Source organism: Oncorhynchus tshawytscha, linkage group LG28 (genome assembly GCF_018296145.1).
Source record: "Oncorhynchus tshawytscha isolate Ot180627B linkage group LG28, Otsh_v2.0, whole genome shotgun sequence".
In the NCBI taxonomy this organism is placed as follows: domain Eukaryota; kingdom Metazoa; phylum Chordata; class Actinopteri; order Salmoniformes; family Salmonidae; genus Oncorhynchus; species Oncorhynchus tshawytscha.
The window spans coordinates 28,814,266-28,835,537 of record NC_056456.1 but is presented as its reverse complement, the minus strand read 5'-3'; the positions used below and the strand labels follow the sequence as shown (position 1 = coordinate 28,835,537).

General features: G+C 45.0%; 1 protein-coding gene across 1 annotated transcript in view; it reads right to left on the bottom strand.

The window, feature by feature from the left end:
• Positions 1-3,973: 3,973 nt before the first annotated feature.
• LOC112227028 (protein FAM110B-like) overlaps positions 3,974-21,272 on the bottom strand; it is a 42,659-nt gene continuing 25,360 nt past the window's right edge. Inside the window, exon 2 of the mRNA XM_024391805.2 lies at positions 3,974-6,594. Within this exon, the coding sequence (XP_024247573.1) occupies positions 5,004-6,248 (1,245 nt within the window). The 5' untranslated portion in view covers positions 6,249-6,594 and the 3' untranslated portion in view covers positions 3,974-5,003. The remainder of the gene's footprint in view (positions 6,595-21,272) is intronic.

Sequence of the window (21,272 nt, the reverse complement as noted above, 5' to 3'; positions counted from 1 at the left end):
ACTAACACCTTACTACACAACATACACTTAGTATTACTTTCTTAGCTACAGTATACATATCTCCCTGGCATATTACATAATTTATGCAGCAGCATACAAGAGATTTTTGGACTCACCTTGTTGTGCGGTGCTCACTTGAACAGGAAGGTGGCGCAGCAGTCATTTGTGGGCAAATTTTGTCATCAAACTTTGTCAACAAAGAATGGCATTGTCTGGATATATGGTGCTTTCAAGACAACTGAAAAAAAACAATGTCGAATCATGATGACATCAGTGATCTTCAGGTCGTGGCTCTAGAAAGACGCCCAATTCTGAGTTGGATGACCGTTCAAAACGTATTTTCCCAGTCACAGCAATTTTTTTCCCCAAGTTCCCAGTTGTCTTCAACTCACCGAAGTCAGATTTCCCAGATCTGAATTAAGAGTCGTTTTGAGCACTGCAGAAATCATGCTGGATTGACAGCATGGCCAATGTTGAATGTTTATCATTTTAAATTTGGAAAGGAGACCCTTAAACCCAGATTTAGGACCACACAGTCACTCCACTGAATAGTCGGCTAGTGATTGCTTTGCAATGCTTGCAGTGAGCCACTGATTCCTTCCAAACCACTCAATGTTGAATATGCGATTTCAAAAACTTGTTGTGTAATGTTTATGTCCAATGGCTGATGAGCACCGATATATTATCTATAATTTCTCTTCATATGACAAGGATTAAAAGGGATTTGGCAGTAGATTGTCGACTTGATTCATGATAATGACTGCATGCTAAGATTTTGAAACTATGATGTTTAGATGATCAGTCCAATCAAAGCTACATTAGATATAACGGGATTTGATGTCATTTTATCTGTGGCCAATGATCTTGAGCCTTCTTGGATGGGCACTTCCAATGTAACTCTAAGGCAGCGCCCAAGGCGCTTAGATTTGGCAGTGACTTACTGTCCCCATGAGTGGAAAAACACTGAGCCAATCACAGTGCAACTAGAGAACATTACCAACCCCTACGCTCCGTATTTTCCGCTGGCAGCCCCACCACCACAGAAAGCACTGAGCTAGGCTGAAACACCTGCATTTTGGAGCTGCTTTACTCAAGAAAGCAAAAAAGATACCATATTTGTTTGCGGCCCTGAATGATGGGTCGCCACTGATTAGGTCACTTCTTCTCTGAGCCGGAGACAGACAATTATGTAAAGAAACTGCAGACATATCACTCATGTAACATTTCCCACAGCCTGGTAAACCTGGAACATGGAGAGTGGAGATGGTAATTTGCCATTGAGCAGACGCTTTATTCCAAAGCGACATACAGTCATGCGTGCACTGTATGTATGGATAGCCCCGGGAATCAAACCTACAATCCTGGCGTTGCAAGTGCCATACAGTTTTACACACTAGCTCAGGTTCCTTGTACAGCCAGTGAAGCGATACACAGAAGCATGGAAAATGACTCGACAGGTTTTCGCTTTCCAGGACCGCCCAAGGAAGGTGATATTGGTGTCCTCTGAATAGACTCCACTCACATGGCCAGTGCTGTACACGGACCCTTTTTTGCAAGGAGCACGTGTGCATCTACGTTGAAAAGTGTAGGCGCACAAAAATACATTTAGGAGCATAATGCAAAAATAATTGAGGTAATAAAGCTAGAATCTTTCATTTTTCTAGGTGCACTGTGTTCCTAAATAAAAATTACAAGTCGCACAGCAAAATATTAGGTGCATATGCAAGTCAAATTGATGCACTGTAGAGCAGTTAGATGGATGATGTAATGGTAAACCTTAAATGCAATGCCCTGCAGTAACCATACATAATGTAGTACAGAAAATGAACAAAACGCACCGTTTTATCATCAAATAAACTACAAGACCAAAAGTCATGGGCCTTAATACGGAGTTGGCCCCGATTTGCTGCTATAACAGCCTCTACTCTTTTGGGAAGGCTTTCCACTACATGTAGGAACATGCTTCCATTCAGCCACAAAAGCATTAGTGAGGTCAGGCACTGACGTTGGGCGATTAGGCCTGGCTCGCAGCCGGCGTTAGATGGGGTTGAGGTCAGGGCTCTGTCTGTGCAGGCCAGTCAAATTTCTCGACAAACCATTTCTGTATGGACCTCACTTTGTGCACGGGAGCACTGTCATGCTGAAATAGGAAAATGGCCTTTCCCAAACTGCTGCCACAAAGTTGGAAGCACAGAATGTCATGGTATGCTGTAGTGTTAAGATTTCCCTTCATTGGTACTAAGAGGTCTAGCCTGAACCATGAAAAACAGCCCCAGACCATTATTCCTCCTCCACCAAACTTTACAGTTGGCACTATGCATTGCGGCAGGTAGCGTTCTCCTGGCATCCGCCAAACCCAGATTTGTCCTTCGGACTGCCAGATGGTAAAACGTGATTGATCACTCCAGAGAACGCATTTCCACTGCAAGGTGATCTTAGGCATGTGTGCGGCTGCCCGGCCATGGAAACCCATTTCATGAAGGTCGAACAGTTCTTGTGCTGATGTTGCTTCCAGAGACAGTTTGGAACTCGGTAGTGAGTGTTGAAACCGAGGACAGATGATTTTACGCTCTATCCGCTTCAGCACTCTACAGTTCCATTCTGTGAGCTTGTGTGGCCTACCACTTCACGGCTGAGCCATTGTTGTGCCTAGGTGTTTCCACTTCACAATAACAGCACTTACAGTTGACTGGGGCAGCTCTAGACATTTGACGAACTGACTTGGAAAGGTGGCATTCTATGACAGTGTCATGTTGAAAGTCACTGAGCTCTTCAGTAAGGCCATTCTACTGCCAATGTTTGTGTATGGAGATCACATGTCTGTGTGCTCGATTTTATACACCTGTCAGCAACGGGTGTGGCTGAAAATGCAGAACCCACTCATTTGAATGGGTGTCCACATACACATTTTTATGAAATAATACTCAAAACTTTCCGAAGTAGACGGCAAAACAAGCCATTTATTGAAATAATGCAAAATAAATGAAAGTGAACACAATTCATTGCCTTCATTTTGAAGTACTGAGTACCAAAACAATTCCAACTCCAATATACTGAACATGTACACTACTGTTCAAAAGTTTGGGGTCACTTGTCCATTAAAATAACATCAAATTGATCAGAAATACAGTGTAGACATTGTTAATGTTGTAAATGACTATTGTAGCTGGAAAAGGCAGATTTTTATTTTATGTAATATCTACATAGGCGTACAGGGGCCCATTATCAGCAACCATCACTCCTGTGTTCCAGTGGCACGTTGTCTTAGCTAATCCAAGTTTATCATTTTAAAAAGGATAATTGATCACTAGAAAACTCCTTTGAAAACTGTTGTGTTAATTTAAAGAAGCATTAAAACGGTCCTTCTTTAGACTAGTTGAGTATCTGGCGCATCAGCCTTTGTGGGTTTGATTACAGGCTCAAAATGGCCAGAAACAAAGAACTTTCTTCTGAAACTCATCAGTCTATTCTTGTTCTGAGAAATTAAGGCTATTTCATGGGAGAAATTGCCAAGAAACTGAAGATCTGGTACAATGCTGTGTACTACTCCCTTCACAGAACAGCACAAACGGGCTCTAACCAGAATAAAAAGAGTGGGAGGACCCGGTGCACAACTGAGCAAGAGGACAAGTACATTAGTGTCTAGTTTGAGAAACAGACGCCTCAAAAGGCCTCAACTGGCAGCTTCATCAAATAGTACCTGCAAAACACCAGTCTCAACGTCAACAGCGAAGAGGCGACTCCGGGATGCTGGTCATCTAGGCAGAATTCCTCTGTCCAGTGTCTGTGTTCTTTTGCCCATCTTAATCTTTTCTTTTTATTGGCCAGTCTGAGATATGGATTAGCTAACACAACGTGCCATTGGAACACAGGAGTGATGGTTGCTGATAATGGGCCTATGTAGATATTCCATTAACAATCTGCCGTTTCCAGCTACAATGGTAATTTACAACATTAACCATGTCTACACTGTATTTCTGATCAATTTGATGTTATTTTAATGTACAAAAAAATAAGCTTTTCTTTCAAAAACCAGGATATTTCTAAGTGACCCCAAACTTTTGAAAGGTAGTGTGTCATCATAACGTCATAAAAATTTGATCATGAACTGGGTTTGACGCAGTCTCACAGTCAAGCCAAGAGAGAAGACTGAACAATGTAGTAAGTTAGCTTAACAGACGCCCTCTGACAAACATCTAACAGTTTTGAAATTATATACATTTTCTTACAGCATTTACACATATCTTTAAAAAAAGCAAGTACCACAAAATCAAACTGCCAATGAGAATGTTATGGACAACAAACTAAACAGAAGCAAAAACCACGTAATGCTGAATGATTTCATGATGCTGCCTGAATGCTATCACCATAGTAACACTGAAAAAGGGGATAAATATGGGGTTTCCCCGGGAAGGGGGCAGGGTCTGGAATGTACCAAACAAACTCCCCTGGTACCAAAGGGGTGAAGCAGGTTTGGACTGTACCATGCTTTCACAGCCCTTTTTTCAAGGAAGTTTTTTTCTATAGACACTCAAAGCTCAGAATTATCAGACTAAAGACTGGCTACACACTGAAGCGCTGCATTCACACCCGTATGGCTTCCAGGCTCAGTGTTGTTCAGAAAGAAAGGACATTAAGAAGACATCTAAAAAGAGCTGGCGTCATTGTGCTGGTCTAAACAGACAGAAAGCATAACAATGAGAGAGAGCTGTGCTGCTCCAAGAGACGGAACTGAACTGCTGCCATCTTGAAAAAGGCAATATTTTCCTAAACCTGTTGCTTTAGCTGGAGGCTGCAGTGGCGGGTGGGTGGGAGGAGCCATGCAGATTCAGAGGACAACTAAAACTGAACGCAATAGCGACCGCAAGATCCATCCAAGGGCGTCTTGCCAGTCAATACTTTGACATTCAGAGATTCAGAGTGTCCAAAGACCTTCATTCCATCGGAAGTCTTTTTTTGTTTTGTTGCAAGGACCATCTAATAGTTTGTTTCTTCCTTCTCTTTTAGACATGAGACACTTTCTGCGACTCGCGCGCCTGTTTGATGCTGTACAGCCATTTGATGACGCGGGCGTTTCGTTCCACGGCCGAGATTCCATACGGCACGCGTTCGCTCACGTCTTCCTCCTCGTCCGTCATGTCCTCGTTGCTATGCCGTGATTGGTCACAGTCCGAGCTGATCATGCTAGCGCTGCGGAAGTTGAGGGAGATTATGTCGGAGTTGGCGCGGGCAAAGCTCTCCACGCCCACGCTCTCCAGCTCCTCAGGGTCCAGCCCACAGTAGTTAAAGAAGCGTTCCACGTCGGCGCCTGCCCGCGCATACCGGTCGCTCAGGTCCGACTTGGAGCGGTGCAGAGAGGGCCGGCGGGCCAACGAGCTCCCCAACTCTAGCTCCAACTGCTCATCTGGGGTGGCAGAGGAGGGCGGCGGAGGCTCCCTCTCAGGGGACTGAGGGGCATTGTCGCAGAGGGGGGCCAGGACTTTGGTACTGGGCTTGGGGGGTAAGGGAGGTGCGGAGCTGCTGCTGCTTCGGGCCGCCCTTAGAGGCTTACCGTTGCACAGCCTGCGGATGTCGGAGGAGCTGTGGGAGGCATGGAGGGGTGAGTGATTGCCCTCGCCCCGCTCCTCCAGCAGCCGGCGGCTGAGGTTCAGGTTCCCCCCCTGGGGGCTCTGTCGGCCAGGTGCAGGCGGAGGCACCTTGAGGGACTTGGCGACGGAACGGAGGCTGGTGGGCTCAGTGCAGTCTGTGGTGGGTGTGGGGGTGGAGCGGTGGGGGGCCAAGCTCCTGGCCCCAGGTTTTAGAGTAGCGCTCTTAGCGTGGCCCTCAGAGACCGAGCCGGAGCTGTTCAGGAGGTTCTTGAGGATCTCCAGGTTAAGGTTCTCCCGTTTGCTGGTGGTGGCGCACGTGTCCGACTTGGAGTTGTTATTGAATGTCTTGAGGGCCACCCCACCACAACCGCCACCATTCGCCCCTCTCTTGGCCACGGCAGGGCAGACAGGTGGCTTGGCCAGCAGCTGGGGCTTGACAGGCTCCTGCTTGGCGTTGATGACCTCCTGGCTCTTCACGTACTTGGACTTGTCCGCCTCCAACCGCTCCACGGCGCTCAGCCGCTTAGGGTTGGTCTCCACCTGGCGCCGGAAGTACTCGGGTCCCTTGTTGAGTATGCGCAGGGGGACAGCGGAGACAAAGGCCGCCCCAGGGACGGTGGGTTTGCTATCTGCCAGCGACGGCAGGGTCTCGGTGGGCATGTCTGGATGGCTCGGGGTGGCCACCGTGACTGACGTGGGGGGTGGCTCTGCTGCTGCTGCTGCGCGTAGGGCAGCCTGCAGACACGCACATAAAGCCAGGCGAGCGGAGAATGGGAGCCGTCTCCACTGGCCTTCAGCAGCCAGGTCTCATCCCCACAGAGCATCAATCAGCCCTTACTGCTGCCCTGATCCTACTGCCCCACAGCTTGCCTGCCTTAGGGTGGGGGGGAGAGGGGAGTGAGAAGGCAGAGCAGTGGTCTGGATCAGTAGGCCCAGTGACTGAAGGATTGTGGGAAGGATCAGCCTCTTCTCCCCTCCTTTGTTTGCCCGACTGGAGGCAGCAGATCTGAAACACAGACGGACCAATTGCGTTAGGAGATCAGGTGACATCAGGTCATAACAACATGAAGAGCTGGGAGACATGCATGTACTTGTCTGTTGAGGGGAACACTATATAAAAACACACACACACACACACACACACACACACACACACACAAAGGAATACATGCAGATGCAAGCACACACACACAGAAATATGGTGTTAGTCAAAGGAAGAAAGACTGAGTAGAAAAGCACACAGTACATTTTGCTCTAACATCAGAAGAGTTATGAAGGATAAGATGTCTGTCAGTGAGAGGAGTCAGACTATTCCAACTCACTCTCTCTCTCCTCCTCTCCCTCAGACACACACACGAGAAAGTGCTGACACCACCATCAGTGGTGTGCTTTTTTTCACCACACACACACGAGAGACAGAGGGCCAGAAAGACAGAGAAAGGGAATGACAGAGTGTAGAGTGAAATAGAGAGTGCAGTGAAGTATAGACTGAAGCACTCAGCCTTGACCAGAACCTCAGGGAACTTCACAGAAAAAAAATAATGAAGTGGAATTTTGGGCTGTCATAAATAAAAAATCATTACAGTGGCATCAGGGAGAGGGCTGTTTGTGTGCCCACTGATGACAGGGAAATTGCAGTGACAAACCAGCTTTATAGCCCCACCGTATGTGTATGTGTGTCTGCTTTGATCTTGAGGCAGCGCTGCCTGCGACATGTCACACATTACTGAGGGAGAGGAGTCTGGGGGAGCGATGCAGAGCAGACACCTGGACTGCCTCAGTCAAACCAAAAACACACCCTAATGTCTGGCTTACTACAGATACGAGTAGACTAATGAGTTCCTTTTAAAAAGGGACAATTTGTAGTTTACTTTGTCATTTTCAAGTGGTGGCACTGCCTGGACGGAGGGTGTGATGGGGTCATGGATCAGGGCAAACCATTTTGTTGTGGGTTTTGCTTTTGTTTCTGGATTGAACAGGGTTGTGGTACCTCAAATTGTTACTATGGAAATGTAATTATCAGAGGCAGCTTTGGATGCTACTGTTTTTAATTTGTGAATCCCCTCAATCACTGAAATTAGGAGGGTTTTTACTACAACAAAATGTAATCACAATCTGCAAACAACATGTGACTTTCTCCACACCCACACTTCTCATCATATCAGTAATAATTGTTTCATATACACATGCCTGAATCCAATATCTCCAACTTTATCCACCCGAATCACTAATTATACAAACGAGATTGGGTGAGAGGGGACTATAGTCCAGACTAGATTGAGATCCAAAACCTCACTCCCAATCCCCCTGCCGTACAGCATAGAAACACACTACTAGTTTATATCCTGACCCGTCACACACAAAAAGACCTGAGGCGAGCCTGCTTCCCTCTATTTAGTAATATAATCACATTAGGGGTCTGGGGACTCCCACAGCAATCTGCAAAGGAATATTTACATAATTCAATTGAGCAATGACAGACTCCCAGCTCCAGCCGAAACACAGCAGTGGCCGCGGGGTAACCGTAGGGACCCATTTCATCATCTAAAAGGTAAGACACTCCAGGAGAATAAACCAAACCATTGTAGTCCCTAGTGGTTAATACGGAGGGACAGTGTTTCCCCTTATTATAAATTAGGAGGGCTACTTTGCCCATTGACCCCACTTACATTTTTCTTCAATGGAATACATTTGTTTGGTTAGCCCCGGATGCAGATTCGGGGGCCTCTGCAACACGCCTACATGAAAATACATAGGGGAAACACTGCAGGGTCATCCACAGCAGGACATCTGAATGAACAGAAACTCTCCCAGGCCCCATTTCCTCCATAGATATGGTCACGGCTAGACCTTAGAGCTAAAGGACCCTCTAGATCGCCTATATTATAATGTAAACATGAGAGGATTATATGACTATGAATGTTATGGGAGACAGAGGACTGTGTAAAACAGCATGACAAAAGGAAACTCATTAGAAGTGGGTGAGTCAGTGGCAGGGCCCATACATATGAGGCCGCAGTCTGCCACCACACTGTCTGCAGTCATACACACACACACACCACACACACACACACACACACACACACCACCATACCGTAATTAAGGAGCAGGAGGGGTCAGAGCCAGTACTATACACAGTAATACCAGTAAATACCAGACTCTCCTCAAGCCAATACAAATGACTATAATCACCCCCTGGACTACTAGGCTACAGTCTTAACCCCCCCTCACAACAGGGCTATGCCAACCAAACAGCTGTAGGGGCCTTTTGTCCCGTCTGCTCTGCAACACTCGTTGTTTGGTGCAGGGTTGTTTGGTGGGGGGTTGTAGAGTGAGTTTGTAGTGTATGTATATGATGTCAGCACAGAGTTCAGTAGTTTTTCACCTGACATTCAACCAGAGAATGGATGATATAATACGCATGTTTACAGTCAGTGACCTACAGTTTTGATTCAATTACTCAAAGCAAAAGTCACTAAGTCAGATAAGTCCACACACACACCTCATTCTCTCTCCCCCTCTTCCTCTGTCTGAGGAAGCCAATTCCTCCTAATAAATACCATTTGCCATGTCTTTCTCCTTAACAGACTACCTCTTTATTAAACGTATATTATCCATGGATCTTATCAAGATGTTTTTATTTCACCTTTATTTAACCAGGTAGGCCAGTTGAGAACAAGTTCTCATTTACAACTGCGACCTGGCCAAGATAAAGCAAAGCAGTGCGACACAGAGTTACACATGGAATAAACAAACAATAGACAAATATGTATACAGTGTGCGCAATTGAAGTAAGGCAATAAATAGACAATAGTAGCGAAGTAATTACGATTTAGCAAATTAACACTGGAGTGATCGATGTGCAGATGATGATGTGCAAGTAGAAATACTGGTGTGCAAAAGAGCAAAAAAAGTAAATAAAAACTATATGGGGATGAGGTAGGTAGTTTAATGGGCTATTTACAGATGGGCTGTGTACACCTGCAGCGATCGGTGAGCTGCTTTAAGCTGATGCTTAAAGTTAGTGAGGGAGATAAGTCTCCAACTTCAGTTATTTTTGCAAATTGTTCCAGTCATTGGAAGCAGAGAACTGGAAGGAAAGGCGGTCAAAGGAGGTGTTGGCTTTGGGGATGACCAGTGAAATATACCGTCTGGAGCGCGTGCTACGGGTGGGTGTTGCTATGGTGACCAGTGAGCTAAGATAAGGCGGAGCTTTACCTAGCAAAGACTTATATATGACCTGGAGCCAGTGGGTTTGGCGACGAATATGAAGCGAGGGCCAGCCAACGAGAGCATACAAGTCGCAGTGGTGGGTAGTATATGGGGCTTTGGTGACAAACCGGATGGCACTGATAGACAGCATCCAATTTGCTGAGTAGAGGGTTGGAGGCTATTTTGTAAATGACATCACCGAAGTCAAGGATCGGTAGGATAGTCAGTTTTAAGAGGGTTTCTTTTTTTTCTATTGTGTTATTGACTGTACGCTTGTTTATTCCATGTGTAACTCTGTGTTGTTGTTTGTGTCGCACTGGTTTGCTTTATCTTGGCCAGGATGCAGTTGTAAATGAGAACTTATTCTCAACTAGCTTACCTGGTTAAATAAAAGGTGAAATAACTAAAAAATAAATATTTAAAAAAACATCGCAACAAACAACGCTTTGTTGCGAAATAAGAAGCTGATTCTAGATTTAACCTTGGATTGAAGATGCTTAAATGTGAGTCTTGAAGGAGATTTTACAGTCTAGCCAGACACCTAGGTATTTTTAGTTGTCCACATATTCAAAGTCAGAACTGTAGTAATGCTGGTGGGGTGGGTGGGAGCGGGCAGCGATTAGTTGAAGAGCATGCATTTAATTTTACTAGCATTTAAGAGCAGTTGGAATCCACGGAAGGAGAGTTGTATGAAGCTGAAGCTCATTTGGAGGTTTGTTAACAGTGTCCAAAGAAGGGCCAGATGTATACAGAATGGTGTCGTCTGCGTAGAGGCAGATCAGAGAATCGCCAGCTGCAAGAGCGACATCGTTGATATGTACAGAGAAAAGAGTTGGCCCGAGAATTGAACCCTGAGCACCCTCTGAGACTGCCAGAGGTCCGGACAACAGGCCCTCCGATTTGACACACTGAACTCTGTCTGAGAAGTAGTTGGTGAACCAGGCGAGGTAGTCATTAGAGAAACCAAAGCTGTTGAGTCCGCTGATAAGAAAACGCTTTCCAATCTTTAGGAATCTCAGACGATACGAAAGAGAAGTTGAACAGACTAGTCATAGGGGTTGCAACAATGGAGGCAGATCATTTTAGCAAGAGAGGGTCCAGATTGTCTAGCCCAGCTGATTTGTAAGGATCTAGATTTTGCAGCTCTTTTCAGAACATCAGCTGTCTGGATTTGGATGAAGGAGAAGAGGGGGGGGGTGCAGAGCTGTTGGCCGGGGTTGATCAACACAGGAGATGCATAGTGTCCTTTGACCAGAATGAGCACATCCATAACAGCGGCGTGTTTGGAATGTTCGACCCAACAGAATCCTTCATTCTCATAACCGCATTAGCCTAACATTCCATTCTCTTCCTTAAAAATAAATCAAAGGCCAACAGAAAAACCCCACATCAGCTGAGAGCTCAAATTCATTGCTGGGTCTGGGAGAGGCAGAAAATCCTTTTGTTTTCTCACCCCCAGGCCCCAAACACATGATGGTCAGTGTGTTACGTACTAGGCAGTAAGTAGGCACCCAGACATTTGGTGATGACTGCACTGACATGGCTAGGGGCCCATGTTCAGTTAAATAATGGTATTGTTGCGACAAATTGAGACAGAATAAGAACTACGTACAGTATAGCTGAATGACCAATGCAGCATGTAGAGAGAGAAGTACTGCACATGCCAAATCAAAACTCATTACAAACTACAATGAAGTCCACAATGTTACTACTACTACTTAAACTGTGGTGATGTAAAGCATCTTCCTCAATCACTTTGTTGGATCTAAACTGATTGAGAGTGGATGAAGACCACAAATGTTTTGACAATAAAAATGACAGTCAGCTTTGAGCCGCACAACGGGGGTTGGGTCAGCTTTGAGCCGCACAACGGGGGTTGGATCAGCTTTGAGCCGCACAACAGCTTTGGGGGGTTGGATCAGCTTTGAGCCGCACAACGGGGTTGGGTCAGCTTTGAGCCGCACAACGGGGTTGGATCAGCTTTGAGCCGCACAACGGGGGTTGGATCAGCTTTGAGCCGCACAACGGTGGTTGGATCAGCTTTGAGCCGCACAACGGTGGTTGGATCAGCTTTGAGCCGCACAACGGGGGTTAGATCAGCTTTGAGCCATCGCTAATTCTCAAGACTCAGATGTTTGCAAACCCCCAAATAACGACAGTCTCTGAGTGTTGAGTCATTCAACTGGCAGTTGACTTTAATAGGGTTTGCAAATCTACCATCTGCCAAGGTCTTGTACACAAATCTGCAACAGACAGGAGAAGATTCAGAGCCACAATATGTCAGGTTGTCATTGTAAACTCATGGTACATTCACTATAATGAAAAGATACCCATAGCATGTCTCCTAATTTCCCCCAAATGGTTCCATGTGTTTACAGATTTACTCCATCCTTCCTTCCAAATATTGGTTGAGACTGAATATGTGCTTGCACCACATCTCCCTGGGGGGATGGAGCCCATTCCCTCTCATCTCTGTGTGTGGTTCTCTGAACATGGTTAAAACCATCTATCTGCATGTTGTTACCACAACACGACACTCCCAGGTTTCTCCTCTCAGGGGGATTGAAGGGGGCTGGTCTTTGGGGATGGTAGTTTGGGGATGGCTGCAGGCCCAGAGAGGTGCTTTTGGATAGAGGGATGGGCTCACCCCTTTTACATGAAGGTGTGTAGAAGAGTTGGTAAGATTTTAGGCCAGAAAGTCTTAGGTTTTGGGGTAGCAGAGAATATAAAATACCTTTATTTCCCCAAAAATATTGTGCAACACACTGTAGGAACTACTTTAGTGTTACTATGTACAATGTGCATACAGTCTATTGCGGTACAAAAGGGGACTGCGATCTAAAGCAATGTTATCTCATAAAGGCAAGGGAAAACATGTCATATCTACTAAAGGAAGAATACGGCAAGGACTCCGTGACAAATGTTTCAATTAATCTACTGTTGAAATAGTTTGTTTTCAATGCACATTCATTCACAACAATAGTTTTGTCCAATACAGTAATAATAAAATGTGAGTGCACTCATATCAGATCAGTTCCTCCCACGATGTACCAGTCAAAATGTCCCTCTATTAAAATGAGGCGACGATGATGATTCTAGAAGCTGTAGATGAGGCTCTATTAGATGGCAAAGTAGTTTGTAGAAAATGGCTGTAGATGGCGATGTTGCTGTAGAATCAGAATGCAGTGCACACATCAAAAAGGGGAGCACAAAACCAGTCAGGATTCTCCATTCACAAATGTCAAAGGAAAAAGACATTCCAATTCCCTTCTGGTTCATCACACTGATCATCTAAGCACTCGATTCTCCTTTAGTAGTAAACATATACTTTACAACTTTCTAGGTTTCTTTCTGCTTCAACGTTGGTCTGCACTCTCTCCAAAAGCAAGATGGGAAAAAGCTTGAGCTCAAAGTGACAGTAAAAGATGTTCAGACTCTAGGGGTCGCCCACAAACTCCCAACACTGTCTTTAAGTGAAAAACTCAAGAATTGCAGCGACAGTTATCAACTGCCAATACTTTCCAATGTCAATACAAGGCTTGGAAGATGTGTTACTCTGAGGAGATATGGAGATAGACGGCAGCCAGCGCTGTGTCTTCAGCCAAAAGACACAATAGATCTGTTACAGAATAGGTCTGCTGTACCTGTACACTTCAGCTATCCCGTTACATCTTGACCATCCCACCGTGTAAATAAACCTAACATTTTTCAGTCGGAAAACTGATTAGAATAAAATATTAATTTTACTCAACAGGAAAAGTATTTGGGGCTGAGTGTAAGTCTATTGAATTTTATATTTCCTATAGAGATAGAATGACAGAGATAGAAACACACACAAACACCGTAGTCTCTATTAGTACAAGAAAAACACACACACACTCAGACCCATTTTAAACTTAGTCTCATGTGGTGTTCAGGCTTGGTCCCACAAACAAAGGCTTTATATAGCATGCATAGAGTCTTCATTTAAACTCCACAGATGTTTAACAACCTGATTCAACTGATCATCAAGTCCTTGCCTAGATGTGTTAGTGGTGAGCTACAACCATAGATTCTACTGTGTGAGAGAGATGGTCAGTATTCTTTAGGAGAGAATACTGACCATCTTTTCTCACACACAAACCTCCCCTCTCCTCCACACACTTACACATTCACAGTGGGTGGACACACACACACACACACTCCGTAAATGTGATCCCACCATCAGCAGGCCTAACGGCTGCTGACAAATATTGCTAATGGGATTGGAGAGGGAGGCTGTTTTGGGACAGTTTGTTCAACACAGACACTTCTTTACAATGCTGTTGCCTGCCAGCACATCACCTTATCCAGCTCTATTCACGCAAGCAGTTATGTTTATTTACTAGAAGAACTGGGGGGGTACAGTGCATTTGGAAAGTATTCAGACCCCTTGACTTTTTCCACTTTGTTACGTTACAGTCTTAATCTAAAATGTGTTAAATTGTCCCCCCCCCCCAATCTACACACAATACCCCATAATGACAAAGCAAAAACAAGTTTTAGAAACTTTAGCAAATGTTTAAAAAAAAAAAGTTTTGTTGAAATATCACATTTACATAAGTATTCAGACCCTTCACTCATTACTTTGCTGAAGCACCTTTGGCAGTGATTACACCCTCAAACCTTTTTGGGTATGACGCTACAAGCTTGGCGCACCTGTATTTGGGGAGTTTCTCCCATTATTCTCTGCATATCCTCTCAAGCACTGTCAGGTTGGATGGGGAGCGTCGCTGCACAGCTATTTTCAGGTCTCTCCAGAGATGTTCGATTGGGCTCTGCCTGGGCCACTCAAGGACATTTAGAGACTTGTCCGGAAGCCATTCCTGGTTGTCCTTCTGGAAGGTTCTCCCATCTCCACAGAGGAGCTCTGTCAGAGTGACCACCGGGTTCTTGGTCAGCTCCCTGACCAAGGCCCTTCTCCCACGATTGCTCAGTTTGGCCGAGCGGCCAGCTCTAGCAAGAGTCTTGGTAGTTCCAAACTTCTTCCATTTAAGGATGATGGAGGCCACTGTGTTCTTGGGGACCTTCAATGCTGCAGAATTTTTTTGGTACTTTAGCCCAGATCTGTGCTTGACACAATCCTGTCTCGGAGCTCTACGGACAGTTACTTTGACCGCATGGCCTGGTTTTTGCTCTGACATGTTCTGTCAACTATGGGACCTTATATGTGTGCCTTTCCAAATCCCGTCCAAATCAATTGAATTTACCACAGGTCGACTCCAATCAAGTTGTAGAAACATCAAGGATGATCAATGGAAACAGGATGCACCTGAGCTCAATTTCAAGTCTCATAGCAAAGGGTCTGAATACTTAAGTAAATAAGGTATTTCTGTTTTTATTTGCAAAAAGGTCTACAATGCTTTGTCATTATGGGGTATTGTGTGTAGATTGACAATTTTTATTTATTTAATACATTACATCTTTATTCTAAAATGTAACAAAATGTGGAACAAGCGCTCCACTATAGCAATCTCCCAAATCAGAAATAGCCAGAAATATGGCTCTGAACTAAATTACTGCAATGAAGCCGGTTAGTTATTACAATAATAAAAAAATACTGGATATTCTACTTATTCATTACTTATTTACTTTAGTTTCACATGGAAGTCTTTTGAGAGAATACAATTAAATTAACAGACGACGTGGCATCGGCTATTTTGTTGACAAATAAGCCTAATAAGAAAAACTTTTTCAAATTGGCTGCAAATGAAGTAGGCTAAAGCTTTTTTAAAATCTGTTCTCTCAATTTGTAAGAGTACGGGGGCATAGCCTCATAATATCGGTTCTTCTTCCCTCGTAAAAAACAGCAGATTATCTCATACACTGCGGAGAGCACAGCCTCCACACGATGAGCCTCAGCATCCCACGATGCAGCAGTGTAGGCAGGGATATTTATAAACAGGGTTCCTGGCAGACCACGCACACACGTGCGCCTGCTTGAGTCGCTAACCCGCGTGACTTCGCCTCTCTCCCCCTCCCTCCCAGCATGCTGTGCGTTTCAGTGGTGTTAATTATGGTCACGCCACAGAGAACAGGGGGAAAACAGGAGAGTAGTCCTCCCATCTTCTTCCTGGCACCACCTCCACAAAAACAGCTCCTCAGCCTCCGTCCTTTAAAAGTAGGACATTTGGAGTCATAGGAGAAATAAAGAGGCTGAATAACATCCTTTGATGTAGGAAAGCAGTTTCAGGATCTGTTTCCCAAACATTCCATAAAGACCATGACCAATGGCCTCCCAAGTGGTGCAGTGGTCTAAGACACTGCATCGCAGTGTTAGCTGTGCCACTAGAGATTCTGGGTTCGAGTCCAGGCTCTGTCGCAGCCAGGAGACCCATGGGGCAGGGCACAATTGGCCCAGCGTCGTCCGGGTTAGAGGAGGGTTTGGCCGGCAGGGATGTCCTTGTCCCGTTGCGCACTAGCGACTCCTGTGGCGGACAGGGCGCAATGCATGCTGACAAGGTCGCCAGGTGTACAGTGTTTTCTCCGACATATTGGTGCGGCTGGCTTCTGGGTTAAGTGAGCATTGTGTCAAGAATCAGTGCGGCTTGGTTGGATTGTGTTTCGAAGGACACATGAAGCTCGACCTTCGCCTCTCCCAAGTCTGTACGGGAGTTGGAGCGATGAGGCAAGACCAATTAGATAACACAAAATTGGGGAGAAAAACTAACAAAAGACCATGACCATTAGAGGGCATAATGAAACTGGCACCAGGACTCAGACTCAGTGCACGCCGTCTGTTATGCTAGAGCTGAATTCTTAACGACTTTGACCCTCTGTTGTTTAGCTACACATAACATAGCCTATTTGTCTAATGGGCTGCCATTCAGGTAATTACACTAACTCTCTGCCCACTGTGATCACTTAATCGAGGATAGATCTGATCTAGGCCAAAATGACTGTTCAGCACACAGACTCCACTAAAGGTTACTGTTACTATGACTGTTTAGTACTGAGTAAAGCTTTTGGTCCACCGCAGCACCTAATCATTATCTTGACAGTACTGGTTCAAAATCACAATTAGTTGAGTCAGGTGTTTAGGGTTCTGGGCTGGAACAAAGGATGTTGCACTACATGCAACATATGGCCAAAATCATTGGCTTCCTCTGTTCCCTGTTCCAAACGCTGCAGGTAGAAGATAGTAGGCCCACCTTCTCAAATCCTAACCTAACACAGAACTGACTTAGATCAGTAGCATCCTACCCTGTTCTTAACAGCTTGCCTTCTCATAGTTGTGATACATTATCTATCTCTGCTAAGACCAGGATGGATGTATCACAACTGTGACTATCGTTTGTTTAATAACACCAGCAGAAGCAGGAGCGAGGTGGGCGTGTTTGAGAGTCCCTGCTTCTTGGCACAGTGGGGGATCAGTATATTGCTCTGTCAGCTATACCAGCTTACAATACTGATACTAGCTTACAGTACAGATAGACAGGGAAGCTGTCCCAGCCATAGATGGAACACTGTCTCAGCTGAAAGCAGATGCATCTCAAATGCAAGATAATTCGGCTGGCTAAAAGGAGAACATAAGTTCCAATCGGCCTCTGTGTCTAACAGTGGAAAATCATCACCACCAGTGAGTGATGAACTTAGTCCACTTGTGTTTTCCTCTGTCCTGACATTATCTTGAACACATTGGAATAACATTTGGGTCTGTCTTTCTTCTTCTGCAGAAGACTGCTGCTACCTTGCTACTTGTTAGCTTAGCTGCTTGTTGGCCTTGGTGCTAGAGTGGAAAAACACTGTTGCACTGAAGTAATGAAAACATTTGGGATGATGCTCCTCTGTTCAGCAGTGCTAGGCCTAGATAGTTACAGTACTTCAGGGATTGGCAGGATAGGGTGTGTACTGGGAGAAAGGAATGAGGTCTATTCAGGATCTCTGAAGAAATTTAAAATCACAACTACTTTGAAGGTGTTTAGACGAAGAGGCGAACAGATGCGGTTTAAGGGCTGATGGACAACTTTATCCCTGGATCCTGTATTTTTAGTTAGGGAGACAGGTGGAGTAAGTTAGTGGTTGGATTTGGTAGATTTGTTCCTTTTAATGGTTTTGATCAAAAGGGGAGAATGTCATGTTTCAGAGGTGAACATTTTAGTTTGAATAAGCACCAAATCTCCAGTCATTAACATTGTTTTGAATACAACGATACCAGGCTGTAGAATATAATCAAGGCTACTGAACCTGCTGTCAAGGAATGCTTTCTTTACATGTCATCTATAATAGTTTGTTTTGTAATTCTACTGCACTGAATAAGCTCGAAAGCCATTAGTTCCTTTCCTATCCTAGGCTTGGACGCTTCAAAGCTAAGCTTTTCTAAGTGAAGTTGCTTATTGCTTATATTCCTATTAGCTTGGCTACTCGCTGCAGCAGTGTCTGATCTCTCTGTCAGACAGACTGGCAGCATCAGAATAGAGTCCTTCACACAACAGACAGGGGAGTGTTTAGACTGCAGAGAAAGGGGAAGGTGCTGTGTGTGTGTAGTGCTGAGTAAGGCCTATTCCCGTTGGAGGAACTAAACTCCCATCATCATTCAGCTGGAAACGTCCATCTGACTTTGAGACTCTTTTTACTTAGTAAGTGAAAAAAATCAAGGTAGGCTTGGTCTGCTGTACTACAGTAGTCAATAGTAAAAATCACACCGTCATGCATGAACATGAAATTCATGCAGCCTTGATCAGAATCTTGTGACAAACATAATCATTCTTTTTCTATAATCACAAAATATTCTGATTTGTTTTCACAAATCTGGAGCAGAGATGAGTAGCGCTGTTTGCTGCCCGTTTCAGTGCAACAAGACTGGCCCAAACTCCTCGAAACATGCCACACACACACAGTCTTGGAGAAGGGGCTAGCTAAGCTGAATAAATACACACAAGGCATCCAAATAAGACAGCTCTGGCATGGAAACAGTGGTCTTATTGAACCAAACCTTGATACATGATGTGGCGTATCCTCTAACATGAGACCGCAGTCAGTCACATGTCTAAGGACATTTAAAGAGGAACAACATGCTAAACAAAATATTAGGTTTAGTTCAGTCAACAATGAAATAGCGGCAGGTAAAAACAAATGGTTCAATCCATAAACAATTACTGAAATGGTGCTAAGTCATTACATCATTTATAATACTAAAATAAACAATCAAGATAAAGCCTCAATGAATTTCCATTACACAGCCTCAGCCACTTTAGAAGTGCTGCAGCAGTATAAAGCAATACTCCCCATCCCACACACACCACAGTACTTAAAACATAGCAGCACCCTCTGAAAAGCTCTTAGGGTTCTGAATCTACAAGCTTCCAGTGCTGAAATATACACACAAACAGCCACTTGACACATGGCCTGGAAACAGGCTCCCACTCAGACATGATAGCACACACTTGAATTAAAACAGCCATACCATTTACATTTTAGTAATTTACAAGAACAATTAGGGTTAAGTTCCGTGCTCAAGGGCATCAACAGCTAGTCAGCTCAGGGATTTGAACCAGCAACCTTTTGGTTAGTGGCCCAACACATGTAACCACTAGGCTATCTGCCAAACTCAGGGTTGTGACCCAGTATCTGGTTACCGACCACCACACACTCACACTTACACTTACCACCGCCGCTTGCTGCTGAATACTTCATGCTGACCTTTAAAACAAAGTCACCCCCTTCACCTCCCTCTTCCTCCTCTTTCCTGCCCACGGTTTCCCCGCAGGCATCGAGATGGACTGCCTGCAACAGCAGCGAGGACCCGCAGTGTCAGGATTAGAGCAGTGGGGGGGCAGTCCACCTGTCAGACTGTGACATCGGCTGGCCACTGACACCTGCAGCATTAGGCAGACATATGACGCTGAGATCTAAAAGACTACAGGCTGCAGCACAGCCCCCCTCTCACCCCTGGCTTTCTCCTCTTCTCCTCGTTTAGTTCCAGGTCTTCAGTGGACCGTTCCGATAGTCTGGTGGGGTGAGCGGGGTGCAGCACCAGTACTATACATTTATAAATGGAATCCTCAGGAGACGACGTGAAGCAGCCATTCTTAATAACGCTGTCGAGAGGACAGACACAATGAAGTCGATCCAGCCCCGTGGACAGGGAGCCTGTGTGTTTAGACTAGCCAGCCCAGACATAATGGCGACGGATACGGTGTCTGCCTGCCATGACCTCATGAAGCAGTGAATGCTAGTGTAACAGCACTCCTAAGTGTGTGTGCGTGTGTGCATGTAAGTGAGATCGTGAAAGATACTGAATGTAGGCTATTTGTCTACGTAAAATATTTGTTCTCCTTTTAAGATTTTAATTTTGCAGTGACCGAAATCAAAAGGTCTGAGTCATTCCACTGGTTCAAGTATGCCCAGAACATCTGTCTTAGACTCTCCCTAATCGTAACAATAGCTGGTTCATTATTAGCATAAAGTACTGGGTAACCTTCTTTGCAACAAAGGATGTACAGGACCACAGGAAAAGAACCATATGTGTATTAAGATCCAATACAGCCACCTCTTTGTGAGGTAGGCCTAAATTACTGCCCTCAACTGGGGGCCCTTGCAGGCCAATTATCTTCTCATATAAAACATGTGTTTAGTCTGATCAATCAAATGCATGGTGATTAATCCATCATCTTAACCAGTGCAGACACTACGCAATAAAATAGGACAATGATGCCTTGTTTGTATTCCACTAGCTAGTATTACCTCTGTCTGCTTTTATTTCTAAGGACACTAAAGGATAGAGGGATGTCTCCTGACCTTCAACAGTTGTACTGAGCCACAATGAAATCAAGATAGACAAGACACTGGCAGACAGTATTCAAACAAACTGGTATCTAGAAGTTGAAAGGGTATGAGAGAATAACACTTCACTTCAGCAAACTACATTTGGATACAAAATTCAACAACAGGCTATGGAGTAAAATAAATAAGTTGACTGTATGATTGTCAATTTCATGAACTTTCTTGCAATGTTGGAGGAATTGCTATTTTACCTTAAACCAGGGATTTTCTGTGTAAGTTGAACAGGGCCATGAGACACTAACATACTTGGAAAAGGACTTGAGGCGTAGCTATAGATACTATTGGACGGTAGACCAGTCAAAGGGGAAAGACAGACCTGTGTAGGGCCTAGACCAGTCAAAGGGGAAAGACAGACCTGTGTAGGGCCTAGACCAGTCAAAGGGGAAAGACAGACCTGCGTAGGGCCTAGACCAGTCAAAGGGGAAAGACAGACCTGCGTAGGGCCTGACCAGTCAAAGGGGAAAGACAGACCTGCGTAGGGCCTAGACCAGTCAAAGGGGAAAGACAGACCTGCGTAGGGCCTAGACCAGTCAAAGGGGAAAGACAGACCTGTGTAGGGCCTAGACCAGTCAAAGGGGAAAGACAGACCTGTGTAGGGCCTAGACCAGTCAAGGGGAAAGACAGACCTGTGTAGGGCCTAGACCAGTCAAAGGGGAAAGACAGACCTGT